Source organism: Miniopterus schreibersii (assembly GCF_964146895.1).
Source record: "Miniopterus schreibersii genome assembly, chromosome: 18".
Lineage (NCBI taxonomy): Eukaryota > Metazoa > Chordata > Mammalia > Chiroptera > Miniopteridae > Miniopterus > Miniopterus schreibersii.
In genome coordinates, this window is record NC_138121.1 from 3951811 (window position 1) to 3972972 (window position 21162).

At 52.1% G+C, this 21162-nt stretch overlaps 1 protein-coding gene across 1 annotated transcript; it reads right to left on the reverse strand.

Moving 5' to 3' along the window:
* Positions 1–2286: 2286 nt before the first annotated feature.
* Positions 2287–20410, reverse strand: NUCB1 (nucleobindin 1). The gene is made up of 13 exons (XM_081118503.1): positions 20153–20410; positions 19648–19784; positions 17262–17369; positions 14997–15129; positions 10520–10623; positions 7675–7860; positions 7309–7399; positions 4854–4912; positions 4511–4603; positions 4344–4436; positions 3836–4006; positions 3306–3405; positions 2287–3195 (listed from the first exon to the last, which is right to left on the reverse strand). Exons 2-13 carry the CDS (start codon positions 19771–19773, stop codon positions 3083–3085), a joined length of 1377 nt encoding a protein of 458 aa, XP_080974629.1. The 5' UTR covers positions 19774–19784; positions 20153–20410; the 3' UTR covers positions 2287–3082.
* Positions 20411–21162: the final 752 nt, after the last annotated feature.

Here is a 21162-nt window from a genome sequence, read left to right on the forward strand (position 1 = left end):
ACCGGAATCCCTTGATCAGCAGGTCAGGCACCTTCTTTCCCTGGGAGGCAGCCACAGGATTAAGCACAAGACAATGTTTCTGGGACCCAGGGTGAGAGACGGGGAACTAACAGAGGCCATAGACTGTGAAGTGGAATTTAGAGGCTGAGGGTCAGCAAATGTCTCCTTGCCTCCTGGCAAGGGCTGCTTGGCTGGGGCTCAGCTTGCTGCACTGTGGGGCTTTAGTCCAAGAAACACACTCACTTCCTAACTCTCTTGACCTCTTTGGGAGACAAGCAAAACAATGATGTTGGAAGTGTGGCAAATCCAGTCTGAGCTTAGATACCTACTTGTGTGAGTGTGGGTGCCAGCACATTCCAGGACTTGCTGGCAATATCATTTGGAGACCTTAGAAGTTGAAATCATGGTGAGAGGTGAGGGCAGTGTCCCGGAAAGAGCCTCCAGGGTCACTTAACAGAGAGGAGACACATGGGGGAGAGTTTAGAGTGTTTTAGTGAACAGGATTAATGAAGACTCAGAGAAGGGAGGTGGGAGGGACAGAGACTTGAAGAGAGAAGAAGACTGTATTAGTTCCCTGCAGCTGCTATAACAAATTACCACAAATTTCCTGGCTGAAGACAACACAAATGTATTCTTTTATACTCTAGACATCAGAAGTCCAAAATGGGTCTCACTGGGCAAAAATCAGTGTCATCAGGGCTGCATTCCTTCTGGAGGCTCTGAGGGAAGAATTCATTTCCTGCCTTCTTCAGCTTCTAGAGGTCACCCACGTCTCATCTGATGCCTTTGAATTACTTTGACCTTCTGTGGTCACGTGTCCATCTCTGTCACCCCCTTGCCTCTCCTATGTATAACCTTGAGATTACATTGGGCCCGTCTGGATTATCTCCCCATCTCAGATCTTTAATTTAGCCCTGGCCAGTGTGGCTCAGTTGGTTGGATGTTGTCCCATCTACCTAAAGGTTGCTGGTTTGATTCCTGGTCAGGGCACATGACTGGTTTGCAGGCTCAGTCCCCGGTAGGGGGCGTGCAGGAGGCAGCTGATTGATGTTTCACTCTCACATCAGTGTTTCCCTCTCTTAAAAAAATCAATAAAAATATTTTTTAAATGATTAAAAAAAAAAAGGATCCTTAATTTAATTATATCTGCAAAAGTCCCTTTTGCCCCAAAGGTCACATATTTACAGGTTCTGAGGATTAGGATATGGGTATGTTTGAGAAGCCATTATTCTGTCTACCACAGAGACCCACAGAGAGAGTGTTTCAAAAGTGGAGGGTTTAGTATCATTCAGGTATGGTGAGGCCAACAGGTCAGGAGACAATTGCCATGGAAAAGATAGTTTCTTACAGTTCCCAAGAGGGGGCAGCCATGCTACACAGGGCCACACAGGGAGGCAATGGATTTGGTCAGGAGGCAGGAGTGAAGGGAAAACATGGGGAAGAGCTTTACTGTGGTTCCTGTGGGAAGGAACAGACCAGCAGTTAGGTTTCCCTAGTTTTAATAATTTCAGCAGGTCCTGAGAAGGAGAGACTGTCCTGAGTTGTCTGGCACCTGGCAAGGGGTGATTAGGACAGGTGAATATCACCCAGGACTGTAGGAGCCCAGTAAAGTATGTGGTTGGGGTCTGAGCTCTGCATTGGACAGTTTGCATAGGAAATGTATGCTCACTAGCAGGAGAGTAGTTCACTGTGTCCAGCAACTGGCTAACCCTGGGAGAGGCAGTCCTTCATGTGTCTGCAAGGCCCCACATGTCAAAACATCAGAAACACAAGGTAAATGCATAGGACAGAAACCCAGAATAGCAAAGTTGGAATTCCAGGAAAACACAAGGCACCAATTCCTGGCTCCTTATTTTTGTCTTTTTCCTTCACCAGCTGTTGGTGGCATTTGGAGCAGCTGCAGCCACTTTGGAACAAGAGTAGTACAGCCCCCCACACCACACCTACCATGGCAGAGCTAGATGGGAGAACCTGGTTCCCTAAGGGCCTTGGAGCCACCCTACCTTGGGACTTCCTGTTTTGGGTGATAATACACTTTTCTTTATTGTTCAAGCCTAGGTTTGGGTTTTCTGTCCTTGTGACTGAAAAGATCCTGCTGAAGACGTGTGTGTGTGTGTGTGTGTGTGTGTGTGTGTGTGTGTAGTCAGCAGACTCATTAGGAGAGAACAGAAAGATGGCAGGATGCAATCTCTCAGAAATGCCTGAATCTTAAAGTATGAGAAGAACTTTGGCAGGTTAAGCGGGAATGAGGTTTCAGAGGGAATAGTATATACAAAGAAACAGGCATGGATTTGTTCCAGGAAGTATATTTAGATGGAACTGGAGTATACAGCAGGACACACAACAGTGTAGATAAGGCCAGAAAGGAAGGCATCAGCCTCCCACTGAGGCTGAGGGGCTGGAACCTGATCCTGGGGCAGGATCAGCTCTGGGACCTTTCTGTGGCTGTCTGGGGAAGGGGCAAGGGGCCAAGCCATCAGGGAGGAGGCTGAGGCTGAGATGGATGAAAGCCAGGGGTCAGGGAGAGTCAGGACTCCTGGTATCAGAGTTGATCGGCTCTTCTGAAGACTCTACTGCCCCCGACCCAGCCATGGGGTAGACACTGTCTTCAAGGCATTGCTGGTCCCACAAAAGATAGAGAAAGGTCTCAAGGGGCCACCCAAGCCTCATAAACCAGCAGATGTGAAGCCCAGAGCAGCCGGCAGGATTCCAGTAGCTGTGGATGCAGGGTGCTGGAGTGGCCCCAACCTGGGGCAGCGAGGCCAGTCCGTCTAGGAGGACAGGGACACGGCAGACCCCCTCAGGAGGAAGGAGGCTTCCCTAAGGTAGCTGACCCTGTGAGTGTCCTGCTGAACACAAGAAGGCAGGTCCCTGGAGGGGGGCAGAGAGAAGGGACTACAGACTGGGAGACTGTGGAAGCTGAAGTAGCAGGTAGGAGGCCTGGGTAGCAATGTGGGAAGTGTCTCCCTGTCCCACTTTCCCTAGGCCACATGTGTTGTCCTCAGAGGAGGTTGATTGTGACACTTCACCATCTTCCCATCGGTTGCGTTGGTAGGAGCCCAGAGGCCACGGTCCTGGAGAATCACAGGTGCTGGGAATCCAGCTGGGGCAGCTCAGGGGGCTGGTCAGGAACCTTCTTTTCTGAAGCAGCCTCATCCTTCTGGTCACCAGCTGGAGCTGGGACAGGAGCATCATCTGGAAATGAAGGGAGGAAACGGTAGCTCTAGACATCCCAGCCCCTCCTCCCTCAGACCCAGGAGTCCACACCGCAGTCCTTCCCTCCTCCCTAGGCCCAGGGACAGCACCTGTGTTGTGGGGCTGGAACTTGAGCTGTCCCTCGGGGCCAGGGACTGGGGCATTGTGGGCTTGCTGCTGCTGTTTCCTCTGTTCCATTTGCAGAACGGCCTGCAGGGTGGGGTGGGGTTGCACAGGGAAGGGGGTGTGATGCCGAGTCTCCCCATCCTGCCAAGTGCTCATAGCCCTCTTTCTACAGGTCTCAGTTCATCTCCCTCATTGACAGTTGGGCTTAATAAGAAAGATCCAGTCTTCTCCCCCTTGTCAGGGCTCGGGTTGCAGCTCGGGACACGGAAACCCTCACTGAACCCTTGCTGGAATCTACCCTTCCGCCGGGCTTTCCCGCCCTTCTCCCTCCTACAACCCCCTGCCCTTATCCAACATGGCATCTGCGGAGCTGTGAGGGGCGGGACTTCCGCCCTCACTCAAGATGGCGACCACCACCCATCCCAGAGTGATTAACCGGCCTTCCCAGCCTCTGGACACACAAGGACAAGGGCCACCAGGGACTGGAGGATGGCCCAGCTGCCTGGCCAGTCACCTGCTGCAGCTCTCTCTTCTGGGCCTCCAGGCGGCCCTGGGAGCGGCCCAGGGCCTCGGTCTCCTGGCTGAGGCGCTGGGCCTTGGCGTTCAGCTCGGCCTCCCGGGCGGCCAGCTCCTCCTCGAACCGCCTCAGCTCCTCCTCTGTGTAGGCAGGATGCATCTCCACGGTCTGCGGGGTGGGGACAGAGGCCGTTAGCTGGTGGCTCCAGCGTCGGCCCACCCATGTTGGAGAGCATAATGGAGGGTTGGGAAGGCTGGGAGGCCTGTGTGTGGACGGCAGAGACCCGAGGGGAAGCCGGGGAGGGGGGATGAAGGCCCAGAGAGAGCGGGGAACAGGGATGGTCTGTGTGTGGCAGCGGACAGACACCCGGAGACAGAGGGGGACAGTGACCCGGGGTGGGGGGCGGCGGAGCAGAGGCCCAGTAAGAGAATTGGCCAGGAACCTGAAGGAAGGGTTAGGGCTGAGAGAGACGTACTCGGGATCCAGAGAGTCCCCGTGTCCTTACCTCCCAGCCCTCCCCAGTGTCCCCAAACTCCTTCCTCTGGGTGGATACAAGGAACTCCTCCAGGGTCACAAGGCGGTCCTGGTTTGTGTCCACCTGGGGAGCCGGGGCAGGGTAAGTGACAGAGCGGGGCCCCAGCCACCCGCTGCCCCTCGGGCCCTCCGCCTCACGTTCTTCATCACGTGCTCGCGCATGCGCAGCCGCTCCTCCTCCATCTCCCGCATGTCGTCCTCCTCGTTCTTTGGGTCGTACACCTTCTCCAGCTGCAGTCAAGCGGGAGGCGAGACGTCCTGAGAGGTCCGGGGCAACCTCTTTCTCAGGCTACTCCCCCTCCTTACACCCAGTCCCATGCCCGCGAGTCCTTGGGGCGACTGCCATTCCTGGCGGCCTTTCGTTTGCCCTCCAGGGCCCTGGGAGTTGTCGTTTTCCCGGGATTTACATCCGGGTCTTCCTAAGGAAGGACCACACGGCTCACCTGGGCACCCCCTGAAGCCAGGCTTCCCAGACACTCACCTCCTTGGTGAAGAGGGCCTCCAGCTCCTGCTCATCCAGGACCCCATCACTGTTGATATCTGAGGGGAGACGACAACGTGTCTTGGGGGACTGAAGTCGGGGTAGGTGAGGTCCCCGAGGGACCAGCTGGAGAAGGAAGTAGGGCTGATGTGGGGTGTTTTAGAGGTCAGGGAACAAGTCTCCAATAGTAGAATGGTGGCCTGCAGGCTTTAGTGCCCCACAGGCCTGTTGCTAGGAGAGCCCTTTTCCTACTAGCCAGGGTCCCGAGAATGGAGTAGGTGGAGGTGGGGCTCCCCTGGGACCATTTTTGGGGCTGCTGTCATGCAGGATGACTTAGTCCCTAGCACCTGGTGACAGGGGCACAGGATCGACCCCTTTGCTCAGGATCTAGGTGTTTGGAGGCCTCTGGTTCCCCGAGAGTCAGGCTGTGCCAACTCCAATTGCCAGAGGAGCGTCCCCCTTGCCAGTCCAGCTCATACGGCCGCATGGGCTCTGCTCCCTGTCTCCACCTCCTCTGCTCACTCACATCGCACCTGCACGGATCCTGCCGAGGTGGCCAGAGCCCCTGACCTTGCAAAACCCACGCCTGGGTTTTAGCCCACGTCTGGCTAGATTGTGCCCGTGGTTTTCAGACAGCATCCTCTCCTCTCCAGCTATGCTGCTTTGTCCTTTGCTGGCTTCCTCATCGTCTGGGCTTCTACACCTTGGTACATCCAAGGACTTAGGTCTGGGGCCTCTTTGTCTAATCTTCAAATCTGTCCAGTATGGTAGCCACCTGCCACATGGGCTGTTCAAACTTAAATTGATTCATATTAAGTAAGATTAAAATTTCAGTTTATCGCCCTGGCCAGGTAGCGCAGTTGGTTAGAGTGTTGTCCCAATATGCCAAGGTTGCAGGTTCAATCCCCGTGCAGGGCACATACAGGACTCAACCAATGATGCATCAATAAGTGGAAGAACAAATGGATGTTTCTCTCTCTCAAGTCAATAAATAATTTTTTTTTTAAATTTCAGTTTACTAGTCCTACTTGCTACAAGTTAAGTGCTGAATAGCCATATGTGGCCAGTGGGTGCCACACTGGGTGGCACAGGACATTTTCCATCATTACAAAAAGAGTGCTATCGGCCGGCACTTCCTTAGATGGGCTCCTGCAGTCCCTCAGCTTCCGATGCCACCCACAAGCTGCCTCTACACTTGACTATCCAACTGTCTACTCTCCATCTCCACGCATACGTCTACCCGACGTCTCTAATTGAACTCGAACACAGTTCCCAGTCTGCTCTGCCAAACATGCTTGCTCTCCCCATTCTATTTTCCAGTTTCTCAGGCCAAATACCTTGGAGTCACCCTTGACCCTTTTGTTCCTTCATGACTTCATAACTTGCCGTCTGCGAGTCATACTAGCTTGACCTTCAGGATGAATCCAGAAACCGACTGCTCTTCCTTCCTCCCTGTGGTCCCGCCACCAGCATCTCATGCTTTCTAAATAGGCTCCTGGCCTTGGCCCTCACACCTACAGTCTGTCCTTGACACAGCACCCAGATGGAGTCTATCAACCCTTAAGGCAGAGGTGTCAGTCCTCTGCTCAGAGCTGTTTTGTGTGTGTCCCATGATGGAATCAAGGCCAAATTCCTTACCCTGGCTGTGACCTTGGATGGACCAAGCCCACTTCTCTGTTTGTGCTTACTGTTCCCCCACCTAGCATGCTCTTCCCCCACAAGTCTCTGCAAGCTGCAGCCCCTCATTCACTGAGGTCTTTGTTCAAATGTCATCCCTCTAGAGCTGTGCTGTACAATAGAGCAGTCACCAGCCACATGGGGCAAGTGAATTTCAATAACGGTCAAATGAAAATTTAATTTCCTTGACATTATGCCACAAAAAGGCAAATACTGTATGATTTTACTTATAGGAGGTAGCTAGAGTAGTCAAATTCATAGAGATGTAACCAAGAACAGAGGTTACCAGGGGCTGAGAGAGGGGTAATAGGGAGCTGTTGATTAATAAAGACTTTCAGTTTCACAAGGATGAAAGAGTTCTGAGACCCAGTACACAACAATGGAATGTACTTAACATACTGAACTGGACACTTAAGAGCTGAGATGGGAAATCTCACGTTACGTGTATTTTACCATGAATCACAAGTCTTAAAAAAATTTATCAAAACTAAAGATTCAGGTCCTTAGTCGTTAGAGCCACATTTCAAGTGCTGCATAGTCATGTGGGGCTGGTGGCTGCTGCACATTGAACATCTGAACACAGACAGAACACTTCCATTGGCATGGAAAGTTCTACTAGACAATGCTAGTCAAGAAAACCTTTCCTGACTGGGCTACCAAAAACTGTCACTCTACGCCCTTAATCAAGGGGGCCTCATTCCCATGGTACATTGTCACTACCTGAAAGGTCAGAGCCTCAGAATTCAGCCTGGGTCTTGGGACTCCCTCCCCACCTTACCATGCAGTATGAAGAAGGTCTTGGGGTTAAACCTGTTGGGGTCCAATCCATCCAGCTCCTCCCACACCTCCTTCAACTGGGCTTGGCTGCCCTGTGGAGGTGAGAGTAGGGGCTCATGAGCAAGAAGTCTAGATCCTACGGGATAAAGCTAGAGAACCGTTCATACCCCCATCCCTCAGTCATTCGCAAGCAAGGAAACTAGGAAAACAACAATTCCCAGAAGCCCCTGGAAAATAGCTAGGTACATTAAAAGGAACTTTTGCCTCAGAGTCTGCTGGGAGTTGTAGTTTTACAGCTACACTCTTGCCTTGTGGAACTTGGGGAATTGGACATGGGAGGAGGGTGGGCACGAATGGGTGTCCTTACAGGCACATTGACTTTGGGGTGCTCTCGGTGCCGTCGCTGTTGTTCTTCCAGCTTCCTCTCTGCCTCCTTTCGCTGCTCCTCTCCTAGTGACTCCAGGTAACGGCGTCTCTCGTGTTCCTTGAGCATCTCATAGCGTTTGAACTCCTCGTGATGGGCCGCGTCGTACTGGGCAAGGTCCCGCGTGGCCTGGGGAAAGGCAGACAGTCACTATCATGGCACCTCTGTGTCCAGCGTCAAATTCCAACCTCCAAATGCAAGGCCTTTGACTCTGAACCTGGCCCAACCTCCACCCTGTCTTGGTCTCATGTCCTGATCTCACTGTTTGGTCTCTGACCCACTCTTGCCCCACAACAGAGTCTCTTTTCTTTGTTTTTCAAAAGAGATTCAGACAGTTACACAACAGCAGCTTTAACCCACCTTTCTCAAGTCCTCCACAAGGTGAAAAACTTGGGAGGAATAAGTAATAAGAAAAACACACGATAAACAATGGTCATGGGGTTAAAAGAAAAACACACGAGGTGTATTTAATATGAAAAGCAGCGCGGCTCCATGGTAAAGAACATGAGGTCTCTAATTATTTTGCCCAGAGTTCAAATCCAGGCTCTGCTGTGCGAAGAAATCCCACTAACTGTGTGATCTTGGGCAATTTACTCAGCCTCTCTGTGCCTCAATTTCTGCCTCTGGTAAACATGGAGATAACAATACTATACTTGGTTGAATAGTGTCCCCCCCAAATTCACATCCACCCAGAACCTCAAAATGTAACCTTATTTGGAAATAGGGTCTTTGCAGATGTAATTAGGATTCAGTCCTACTGGATTAGGGCAGCCCCTAAATCCAATGATTGTTGTTCTAATTAGAAGGCTATAGAAAAGACCCAGAGAGACTGGGGGAGAATGCCATGGAGGCAGAGACTGGAGTGGTGTGTCTACAAGCCAAGGAATGCTGGCAGCCTCCAGGAGCTGGAAGAGTCAAGGAGCAGGTTTTTCCTGGATAGTCTCTGAAGTGAGCATAGCCCTGCCAGAACCTTGGTTTTGGCCCAGTGGTACGAATTTTGGCCTTTTGGCCTCCAGAACTGTGAGAGGATACATATCTGTTCTTTTAAGCCAGCGAGTCTAGCAATTTATTACGGCTGCCTCAGGAAACTAATACAACCAATAAGACCCTCCTGGATTTCTGACCTACACTGAATAAATCCATGTTAAGCTATTAAGTTTGTGATTGTTATATGGGAGCAATAGGAAACTAATACAGCTGTTATGTGGGGAATAGCTGGGGTTCTCATCCTAGGATGACTCTGGTCCACAGGAGACAATTGTTAACGTCTAAGGACATTTTTGGTTGTCACAACTAAGGTAGGTCTACTGGCATCTAGTGGACATAGGCCGGGGATGCAGCTAAAAATCATACGATGAACAAACATCTACCACAGCGAAGAATTAGCCAGCCCCAAGTGTCAAGAGGGCTGAGTTGAGAAACCCTGCCATGGAAGGCAGAAGCAAGGTGCCAGTGAGAAAGCAGCTTTGAGAGGTAGATGATGGGAATTGAGACCATGAAGAATGAAGTGGGACTAGAGAAAAGCAGATGGTTTCTGGAATGTTCTGGAAATAAGTGGCAAAACAGCCAAGTTTCTGGAATGTTCTGGAAATAAATGGCCAAAACTGCTAAGTGCTGGGCTGCACTTAAATGGCTGCTGCTATTATCTTCATGGCCACTAGATGGAGCTCCAGTAGCCAGAAAAGCGGGGCCCAGGCCAAGGCTGAGGGATGGATTCTGGCCCCACAGAAGCAAAGTGAGCAGGGAGAGGCAGGGGCAGGCCTGGGCATCCCCTTCCACACTTGGCCTTCCCTGGGGACTGTAATCCCATTTCTCAGATGAGGACTGTGCTTGTTCCCATGGCTGCTGTAACAAATTATCATCAACTTGGTGGCTTGAAACAATACACATTTATCATCTTACAGCACGGAGGCCAGAGGCCTAGAGGTCAGAAATTAGTTCTCCTGGACTGAAATGAAGCTGTCAGCAGGGCTGTGCTCCCTGCGGAGACTCTAGGGGAGAATCTGTTTCTTTGCCTTTTCCAGCTTCTAGAGCCGGATTCCATGCTGAAGCTCCTTCCTCCACCTTCAAAGCTGGTAGGGGAGCTTCTTGCTTCAGAGGTCACACTACAGCCAAGTACTGGACTCTGCCTCTCTCTTTCAAGGACCCTTGTGATGAGATTCAGGATCATCCCATCAGCTCAAGATCCTCAACTTAATCACATCTGCAAAATCCCTTTGCCTTATAAGGTTCCATGGATTAGGGTGGAATATCTTTTTTTTTTTTTTTTAAGATTTTTAAATTGATTTTCTGGAGAGAGAGGAAGGGAGAGGGAAAGAGAAAGAAACATTGATTGGCTGCCTCCTGCACATCCCCCACCAGGTATCGAGCCTGCAACCTGGGGATGTGCCCTGACCAGGAATCGGCAAACTTTCTGTGCACCAGGTGACACCCAACTAACTGAGTCACACTGGCCAGGGCAGGGTGGGACATCTTTGGTGAGGGGCCATTAATCCACCTACCACAGGGCGCAGAAGGAACAGCCCCCACCCCAAGTCATATGGGAAAGACAAAGCCGAGGAGGAATTTGAAACCAGGTCTTTGTGGAGCTGAGCCCATCCTGCGACACGACACCCCTGCTTTCCTATAGGGACTCTGGGAAGGGTTCTTAGAAACCACCAGGCCTTCTCAGGGCTGACCTCGGAGAACAGGGGGCAGAGGTGAGCAGGCTTGTGTCCCAGGCTCTGTTCCCCTCTCTCCCTCCGCAAAGCTCCCTCTGTCCTCTGCCTGTAGTTCCCCCTCACGCTACCGTCTGGATCAGCAGCTCCAGGTCCCGAGCCTCGAACGTGTGCTGATTCTGAGGATCCAGGTGTTCAAACTGCTTCAGGAGACTCAGGTGATCCAACTGTGCATCTGGATGAGGGGAAAGGGGGAAAGACCCAACTCATAGAATGTTCTTTCTTTCAAAATCCCTATCCTGGTCCAGATGTGCTGTAAAGGAGGTCACAGAGGGCTCTGAAAAAGCCCAGAGGGCAGCCTGATTGAACGTGGGGCAATCAGGGAGGGCTTCCTGGAGGAGGTGATGTCACAACTGAGTCTCATGCTTCAAACAATAACAACAACTAACACGTATTGAGTACTTACTATGTGCCAGGCCCTGCTCTAAACACATTAACTATATTCATGCATTAACTTTTCAATAATCTTACAACAGAGGTTCTATGATTAACGATGTAACCATATGATGTAAAACTAAGGCCCAGAGAGGGGAAGTGACTTGTCTAAGTCGCCATCTAGGAAGTGGCAGAGTGAGGATTAGAACCAGCCACTAGACTCCTAAGCACAGGCACTCCACCTGTTATAGGTTGAATTGTGGGCCCTAAAAATCCATCTGTTGATGTCCTAACCCCTGGACCTCAGAATGTGACCTTATTTGGAGAGAAGGTTTTTACAGAGGTGATTAAGTTAAAATGAGGTCATTAGGGTGGACCCAAATCCAGTATGACTGGTATCCTTTAAAAAAAAAAAAAAAAAAATTTGGACACAGGCAGACACAGAGGCAAGATGACATGAAAGGACACAGGAAGAAAGTGGCATTTACCAGCCAAAGACGGGACAACCTCCTCTCAGTGCTCAGAAGGAACCAGCCCTGCCCACACCTTGATCTGACTGTGGCCCGCAGACCTGTGACAACAGAGGCCTGTGGTTTAACTTGCGCAGTTGGTGGTGCCTGCTTACAGCGGCCGGGAAGGTGCAACCCCCTCCCAGAGGGGTGCCAAGCAGTCAGGAAAGGTGGGGCTTCCGGCCCGAAGGGAGGGGGAGCACCTGCTTCTCTCAGCTCACAGCTCCAGAGGCCTCCCAGGGGCCGACGTGAGTCAGGCCCAGAACACCCTCCCGTGTCTCCTGGTCCAGTGGAGGTGAACGTCACAACCAAGCGGCTGGAACCCAGGTGCCCCACGCCGCCACGGAGGCAGCTTGGGCCGCCATGAGCCCATAGGAGGGACGGCTGCTCAGGAAACTCACAATTGATTTTTCATGCCCCCAAAGCAGCGGAGCCTCCACTCTGCGGCACTGTGGCCACATCAGGAACCAGACGGTGACAGAATCTGCCCCACAGAGCACCCAGTCAAGAGACAGAGAACAGGTGTTTAAAGGACAAACACATGACCACAAAGGACTCAAACAGGGGCTCCTTCATGCAGGAGGGTCAGGGCAGGACTTTCTGAGGAAGTGACATCTGAGCTGAGAGCGAAGCTCAGCCAGCCAGGCAAAGGGGCCCAGAGAAGGAATGCCCCAGGCAGATGAAAGCGCGTGGGCAAAGGTCCTGAGGTGGAGAGACGGGCTGCACTCCAGCACTGACTAAAAATGCTGATGCAAGCATGTGGGCGAGAGGGTGTGCAGTGGAGGGAGGGGCTGGGGCAGCCCTGGCAGGGCCTCCAGGCAGCAGTGAGGACAGTGGACTTGATCCTGAGGGCACTGGGGAGCTATGGATGGGTTCCGAGCAGAGGATTTGACCTGGGTGTGTGGGGCTGGATAACAGCCCCCAAGATGTCCACATTCTAATCACTGGAACCTGTGAATATGTGACCTCATGTGGTAAAAGGGACTTTGCAGAAAATGTGATTAAATAAAGGATACTGAGATGGGGAGAATATTCCAGATTGCCCAGGTGGTCCCTAAATGTAATCCCAAGGGTCCCATAAGAGGGAGGCAGAGGAAGATCCGACTACAGTAGAAGGAAATGTGATCACTGGAGAAAAATGCTACAGTGGTGGCTCTGAAGGTGGAGGAAGCCTTCCAGGCAAGGAAGGAATGCACTTCTAGAATCTGCGGATGGCAAGGAGACAGCGCTCCCTGGAGCCTCCAGGAGGAACCAGCCCTGCAACCGTGATTCTGGCCCCGTGAGACTGATTTCAGACTTCTGACCCCCAGACTGTAAGGGAATAAATGTGTATTATTTTAAGCCACTAAGTTTGGGGTAATTTGTGACAGTGGCCACAGGGAACGAATACAGGTGTTAACAGGGTCCCACTGGCTGCTGTATGGGAAATAAACAGAGGAACAATAGGGGTGGTGGCAGGGAGGAGGCGACAGCAGTGGTCCAAGCAGGACCTGAGTGAAATGAAGAGAAGTGGTCAGGTTCGAGGGCTCCTGTGAGTTGTCCAAGGGACAAAGCTAAGTGAAGTCTATAGCACGGTGCTGGGGACATAACAAGTGGACAGCTACCCGGAGACATTTCTCTCATTAGTGACAAGGGAACATCTATTTTACCAAAAGTCAAATCAGACTCTGACTCAGTAATAATTAAACAGCAGGACAGAGATGGCGTGGGTGGCTGTGCAGAGGAGGCCAGAGACCAGGCCCATCTGGTCACCTTAGTGCTCCAGCAAGTGCCCAATGCCAGGCATGTAGGAGGGCCCAAGATCTGTTTGGTTCATGGATAAATGGAGTCAGACAGAAATACAAACAAAGGCCAGCTCTCTTACTGACCCTTAATGTCATCCACCAATGCACAGAATCCCTCCCAGGTGTCAGGAGATGAAAGAAGCTAGAGGCGAATCTCAATAAAGAAGGCATGTCCTTACACTTAGTGAAGGCCGAAGGGTGTCCCAGCAGTACCAGAACATACCACAAAGTGACAATAAGTAAACAAGCATGGTACATAGTAGCAAAGGGTGCAAACAACCCAGATGCTCATCCACTGATGGATAAACCAAATGTGGTAGATCCATACAACAGAATATTACTTGGCCCTGAAAAGGAATGAAGCGCTCATCTATGCTACAGTGTGGATGAACCTTGAAAATATTAACGTTAGCCTGGCCGGGCATGGCTCAGCGGTTGAGCATCGACCTAGGATCCAGGCGATCGGGGTTTGATTCTGGTCAGGGCACATGCCCAGGTTGCAGGCTCAGTCCCCAGTCGGGGCATGCAGGAGGCAGCCGATCAGTGACTCTCATCATTGATGTTTCTCTCTCTCTCTCCTTTCCTCTCTCTGAAATCAATAAAGATATATTAAAAAAAAGAGAAGAAAATATTAATGCTAAGGGAAAGAAGCCCAGATATGAAAGGTCACATACTATATGATTCATTTACATGAAAGGTCCAGATTAGGAAAATCTACAGAGACTGGAAGTAGGTTAGTGGTTGCCGGGGCTCGGTGAGGAAATAAGAGAGTGAAAGCTAAAGGATCCAGGTATCATTTTGGCATGATGACAATGTTCTAAAATTGACTTTGGTGATGGTCGCACATACCTGTGAATATGCTAAAAACCACAGTCATATCCTTTAAATGGGTAAATTGTATGGTATATGAATTATATTTCAATAAAGCTGTTTAAAATGGCATGGTCTAGACACAACTTGACAAACCACATCTAGGAATGTTAGAAAGAAGCTGGGATCGTGGAATCTAAATCCAAACCTTTCTCTTCCAGGCGCACTTTCTTTCATCTTTTAAGCCGAGTAATTAGACTACAAAATATAGATAGCCTCAGGTATAAATGCCAGCAAATTAGAATCACTGTAGTGGGGGGAGATAGAGAATATCTAAGCAAGGGAAAAATAGTGTCACCTACTACACTTCCTGCCTCTGTCACGGGACTGCGGTGATGCAGGCAAATGTCATTGCTCCGAGGAAATCACACGGAAATGCCTGGGTGTAAAGGGACATGGTGGCCGCAAAGAACTGGGAAATGTGAGTGAAAGGTACATGGAGCGCACGGTAACAACCGGAGGCTCTGGGTTGAGGGTATTCGGGAGATTTTTGGTGCTATCCTTGCAACTTTTTTCTAAGTTTGAAGTTACATCAAAATGTTAAATAACAATGATTTTAAAAAATAAGAATTAAAAAAGCCAAACAGAAAAACAACCAGCCAATAACAGTAATTGTTTTAGGAAGAATATTCTATCAGTCTTCCATGCACATTTTACAGGAGGCCCCACCTGCCTAGTACAAAATCAGCTGAAAGCCCAGGAGGGAGGCCACCCAGCCTTCCAGCCCCACCCCTGCTTACTGGGCTCCAGTCCCCCAGCCCCACCCCTGCTTACTGAGCTCCCGCCTCCCAGCCCCACCCCTGCTTACTGGGCTCCCGCCCCCCAGCCCCACCCCTGCTTACTGAGCTCCCGCCTCCCAGCCCCACCCCTGCTTACTGGGCTCCAGTCCCCCAGCCCCACCCCTGCTTACTGGGCTCCAGCCCTCCAGCCCCACCCCTGCTTACTGGGCTCCTACCCCCAGCCCCACCCCTGCTTACTGGGCTCCTACCCCCAGCCCCACCCCTGCTTACTGGGCTCCTGCTCTGCGTCCATCTTGGCCTTGAGCAGCATTCGAAGCCGAGACACCTCCTGCCGCTTGAGCTCGTCCAACTTTGTTCGGACATGGTGGCTAACGAAGTCCAGCTCCCGGCTCAGCTTCCCACTCTGGACAGCGAGTGAGGGGACATTGGTCAGGCTGGAGGCGTGGGAGGGGGCACTTTCTCTGGCCTCTCTGGAACCTTCTACAAGCTTTCTGATGCCCCCTAGGGCTCCACAGAGCCCCAGAGATATGCTCCCAGCCCCTCAGCTTGACATTTGAGGCCCTGCCCACCTCTGTAGCCCCATCTCCTATCACTCATCAAATCACACTCTTGCTTCCAGCAACACTAACTGGGTGTAGGACCCCCAAGTTCAAGGCTCTTTGCACCTCCGGGCCTTTCACATGCCACTCCTTTTGCCTGGGAAGCTCTCCCACCACTCAAGACTGGCCAGATCACCCAGCCGGGCATGGGCAGCAGTTAAGCATCGACCTCGGATCCAGGCGATCGGGGTTCGATTCCCGGTCAGGGCACAGGCCCGGGTTGCGGGCTCGATCGGCAGTCTGGGGCGTGCAGGAGGCAGCCGATCAATGACTCTCTCATCATTGATGTTTCTCTCTCTCTCCCTCTCCCTTCCTCTCTCTGAAATCTATAAAGATATATTAAAACAACAACAACAACTGACCAGATCCTCACTGTCCTTCAAACTCAAAGCAGATGGCACCTCCCTTGGGAAGAATCCCCCCCAATAACCCTCTCGGCCCTGCCACACCCGTGCCTGTGTGAGCATGCACACATGCACACAAGCACACACGCGCGCACACAGTGTGCTGAGCAGGGTGCCTTCTCTGAGCTACTTCTCTTATCACTTTGGATTATGACTGTTTCTCAATCAGAGCCCCTAGGGCTCTTCAATGACGCCAGGGCAGAATTCCTGGGCTCGGCACTCAAGACCCTACCCTAACCCTAACCCACTTCTCTAGCCGCATCTCCTCGTCTTTATATCAGTTATAAGGAACTGCCAGGAGACGGCTGAATGTACCAGAACGCTCGGTTTACACACATAGCTCCTACTGTCTGAAACATCACTCCCCATCCCAACCCTACCCACTTCAACTTCTATGCCACAGACACTCCCACACAGAAGCAAACCTCACTTGGGGGTATCCTTTCCCTAGAAGCAGCCTCTCACTTTTCAGATTAGATGGGCCCCTCTTTGGGGTTTCCCTGGAGCCCTCCCCTAAATGACTGCTCAGATCGTTTCCTGTCACTCATGACTCATATCGGTCCCTTGGGGTGTGTGGCCCTTGCAGATGCAGCAGGACAAGGTGACCACAGAGCCAGTCATATGAGCCCAGCTTCTCAGTTTTGTGACTGTGGGCCTCAGTTTCCCCAGATGGGCAGTGGGACGTGTTGGGCTCAGCTGTCTGTGCTTTTACCTGTCTCTCTTCAGGGTAAAGGTGGCTAAGGACAAGAGCCCCAGGAATGCAGGAAGTTTGGGGGGAGTAGGGCTGCCTCCCCATCAGTTCCAGGTCCTGGGGCCTCTCCTGGGCCCAGGCATTTGGAGAACTTGGGATGCCCCCTCCAGAAGGGACATCTGACAGCACCCGAACAGGGAGGGTGTGTGGTGGGATAGGGAGGAGCAGAGCAGGGACTCCAGGTGGCAGCCTGGACTCCTCACAGGGGGTGGAGGGAACGACGACCCTGCCAGCACCCCTGCCTGGGGGATGGGGTGGGGCATGGGCTTTGGGCTCAGCCAGTCCAGGGGATGAGCCCTGGGCCCACAGGAAGGACAAACAGTGCCTCAGTGTTCTCTTCAATAAAATGGAAATAATCAGGGCTCCTTCAGAGGAGTCTGGGCAGGCAGGAAGCACTGTGCTGAGCACTGACGCACAGTTACTAAGGATGCTACTGCGGTTGCCAAAACCTGGTACATGTCTGACCCACAATAATCCGAACCTAAACACCAGGAGGCAGGTTCTGTTAGTCCCCCACTTTACAGATGGGGAAACCGAGGCATGGCAAGGGGCAGTCATATGACTGGTAAGTAATAGAGCTAAGGCTGGGAGCCTGCGACATCCACCTTAGTGCTTAACCACAGTCTGTGTCCCCCAAGTCCCTTCCCAGTTGTGTGACCCTGAGAAGTGATTTCTCCCTTTTTGAGGGCTGGAGTCACATGGCCCCTTTAGGGAATCTGGTCCTTCCCAAAATTCTGGCCTCTGAGGCACGTCCCCTCCTGCCCCTTGTACCCAGCCACACCTTGATGTCCTCGGCGTTGGCAGCCTGCAGCTTCTCTCGGAAGTGCCCATCTGTCTCCAGCACATTGATGACCTCCTGGAGGTACCGGTGGTAGTACAGGCCTGTGTCCTGAGGTGACAAAGATGAACATGGCAGCTCCAGCCCCCGCCCTAGTCCTTCCCCAAAGGTAGGATGCAGGTCCTGCTCCGCTTGGTGTCTGCTGAGGGACCTAGAGAGACCCTCACTTGGAGCAGCAGGCTTGCCCCATGGATAAAGGGGGGAAATCGGCCCAATTCTAATCCCCACCTGCTCTGTAACCCCAGGGAACCTGCCTGACCTCCAGGCCTCAGCTTTCACCTCTTCCCAGGTCTGTAGTGGAGACGAAATGAGTGTCACAAACACAAACACAAGCCCAACACCAGCCGAGTGGGGCTTACAAAGCAGACACACTGGTACTAGTTGGGAAACAGTAAAACATTCATTCATTCATTCATTCATTCAATAAGCACCCACTGAGCCCCTACCATGTGGCAGGTGCTATTCCAGGGGATACAGCAAATGAACAAGACAGACAAAACTCCCTGGGCTCCTGGTCCTACTTCTCAGAGCTGTGCTGAAAAGTAAATGAGATAAATGGCCTGGCACGATGCTAAGGACATAGAAGACACTCAATCTGCTATAGCTCTCACTACATTGCAGAGCACAGTTGGTGCTTGATACACGGTAAGAGAATCACCCAGCTATTGCCACTGTGGGTGCAGTAATTTCCTATTGTTGCTAAAACAAAGTTCCACCAACTAAGTGGTTTAGAGCAACACAAAATATTCTCTTAGATTTTTGGAAGTCAGAAGTGCAAAATGGGTTGGCAGGGCTCAGCTCATTCTGGAGGCTCCAGGGGAGAATGTTTCCTTGTCTATTCCAGCTCCCATGGGCTGCCTGCATTCCTTCACTCATGGCCCTGCATCACTCTGACATCTTCTTACATCATCACACCGCCTCTGATCTCACCTTCCTGCCTTCCTCTTAATAGGGACCCTTGTGATTACATTGGGCTCCCCTACATGATCCAGGATAATGCTACCAACTCAAGATGATTAACTCAGTTACACCTACGAACACTCTTTTGCTACATAAGGTAATATATTCACAGATTCTGGGGATTAGGGCAGGGACATCTTTGGGGACTGTTATTTAGCCAAACACAGTGGGTTGAAATCTTGCTAGGACTGCTATGATACCTAGATATCCTGTGTTTTCATTTGCTAAGTCTGGCAACCTTAGTCTTTGAACAAGTTACTTAATCTTTGTGTTTCAGTTTCCAAAACCATCTGTTGTTGCTGATGTTTCTAACATTCTGCACTTTCCATTAGTCTCGGTATAAAGCATTCCCTACCATGGCCCACAAGGCCCTAAGTGATCTGCCTCGTCCCTTCTCTTGCTCAATCAGCACCAGCAACACTGGTCTCTTCTACCACACAGCCTTTGCCCAAGATATTTCCTCTACCTGGAATGGTTCCTCCCTGAACTTCAGATCTCTGCTCAGTGAGTCTTTCTCCCTGATCATCACTCCTGGTGTCCATTCTCAGGAGCCCAGACAGCTAGACTGGTCTGTGACAGCATTGGGGTGCATTAGCACTGTCCTTAGCTCATAAAAGATGCTTAAGAAGTGTGTGGGATGAATGAAGGAAAAGGGAATTCAAAGGTGCCCTCCTGTGTCTGCAAAGATTTCACTGGGCAGAGGCCTATCTCACTGGGTGGGGACCTGCCACATAGGAGCATGTTCCAGAGATAGTGGGAACTGTAGGATTTAGGTCATAAATCAGGGCATTGGCCTTGAGGAAATCTTTCAAGTTCCAAGTACCAAATCCCCTAAGGCCAAAGGTTTCACAGCGCTGGATAAACACATATTGGAATGAATAAATGAGCAGTTTATATGTCACTTGAACTACAACTCCCACAAGCTCCAAGAAGTGAGAACAGCCCAGTTAGCTAACAACACACACCTGCTCAAGGTGCTACTGGGAAGTGTAGTTCTTTCCTTTCAAATTCCTTCTTGAGGAGAGGGGCATCTTAAAAACACACACCAAAAAACAACACCCAGAGAGGTTCAGGCGTGTGTGTAGGAGTTGGGGGGGGGGGGGAGTAGAGGTGATGCCGACTTTTCACTTAAAATCTGGCCTGATTTCCCACACCTGAGTCAGGGACTTAGCCATCTGCCACCTCTGCCTCGGTCCCCCGCCCCCGCCCCCGCGTTTCACCACGTCAAAGCCCCGGGACTACAAAGAATGGCAGGCAAACTCCAAGCCGAGTCCGTGGGGGACAGCATCCACCCAGGGCCCACGGGGGTCCGCGGGAATTGTAGTGCCACTGCAGACACCTGGCTGGAGAGCAGGACAGGGCCACTCACGGGGCTCTCGGTCGCGGGGCTCTCCTCCTTGGGCGCCTCCCGCTCCAGGGGCACGGTCAGGACGGCTCGGAGCAGCAGCAGCGGCGGCAGGAGGAGCAGGGCTGCGCGGGGCCCGGAGCGAGGCATGGCGGCGTGATCTGTGCGGGCGGAGAGGGGCACAACGTCGGTCCCCAGCCTCCTCCTGCCTGGGCCCGGGAGCCAGGCCCCCAGCACCGCACGCCCCCCTTCCTTCCAAGAGTCGAGAATTAAAGCGTCTCGTTTTCCGGGACCCCAAATCCGGAGCCTTCAGCCTTTGAGTCCTGGCTCCCCGCGCCCTCTTCGCTCACTGACTCAGGGATCCGGGATCTCAAGTCCCTCTTTCCCCAGACCAAAGACCCAAGCCCCCACCCCCCTTTTCTCCTGGGATCTCGGAGAGCTGGTGCCCAGCTCGTCTTCCTCCGGAACTCAGTCCTCCACCTCCCCTCCTTCCCAGGACCCGAGAGTCCAGCAGATCCCAGCCCCTCACCTCTCCTTCACCGCAGAGGGGGTTTCCCGGGCTGGGAACGCGGCGGCGCTCTACCGGATCCCCGAGGCCACGCCCACTTTCCCGCAGAAGACCCGCCCTCAGTAGCCTGATTGGTCCACGCTAGCTCCGGCCGCTCGGTCCTTGCCTAGTGGCCCGCCCCTTGTCAAAGTCTTGCCTTTTCTGCAAAGACTTGCCTCCTTTCTCAGAAGCCCAAATTCTTGACGGCACATTTCCTGCCTTTTAGGCGAAAGGAGGAACGGAGACTTCCAAAGAGAACTACAACTCCCTGCAGGCCGGGGGAAAAAATGACTCGACTTCCGCTCCATGTTGGCCCTTTGGCCTCATGGGAGTTGTAGTTTTCCCAGTTATTTTTCTCCCTGAGAAGTGGCTGCAGATCCATAGCAATTGCTCAGGTCACCTTATACGTTTCTACTACACGTGAGAGGTGTAGAGCGAGAATGCGCTGCGACCTCTCTGGGGTCCCTTTAAGGAACACTCCTATTCCCTTCCAATTCAGAACCCCCTGAGCAGGGTAGCCTGGCTGCCGCAGAAGCCAGGGGTCATTGCTTTGTTGGAAGTTGAGCGTGAGGGAACAAGAGGGAGGGGATTAGGGTAGGTTCCAGAGGGAATCCCTCCTCCCTCGGAGCCCTCTTTCTTCCCCTGCTTATTTTCCCCAGACCTAGAAATTAGGTCCCCAGCTCCCAAACAGTTAGTCATGTATGTTTAGAAATTAGCCAGAGAGGCAAAGCATTGAGGGTTGAATGTGAAAAGCCTCTCCAGGCACGGGGGGAGGAGAGGAGGCCCCAGGATCCCTTATAGATGGGTGTTGGTGGTCTGGGGTCACTGGGGGTTGGGTGTTTGGGGCCCAGATTTCTGAGTTCCCAATGCCTGAGCATAGGAGACAGGTATTTGGGGGAGAGAGAACTGGACTCCCGGGGCCCTGATAGTGATGAAAGCTGGAGTCAGTTTGCTGTGTCCCTGGACACAGGCTGGAATTCAGGCTTCCTGGG

What these genes read in the sequence shown, in the direction of transcription:
- NUCB1 (XM_081118503.1), bottom strand. Translation starts at nt 19,773, where the DNA reads ATGCCTCGCTCCGGGCCCCGCGCAGCCCTGCTCCTCCTGCCGCCGCTG. An exon ending in TGGAGCTGCTGATCCAGACG is followed by an intron (nt 7,861 to 10,519) that starts GTAGCGTGAGGG and finishes GCCTTTCCCCAG; the next exon opens with GCCACGCGGGACCTTGCCCA. An exon ending in ACACTGGGGAGGGCTGGGAG is followed by an intron (nt 4,007 to 4,343) that starts GTAAGGACACGG and finishes CCCACCCCGCAG; the next exon opens with ACCGTGGAGATGCATCCTGC.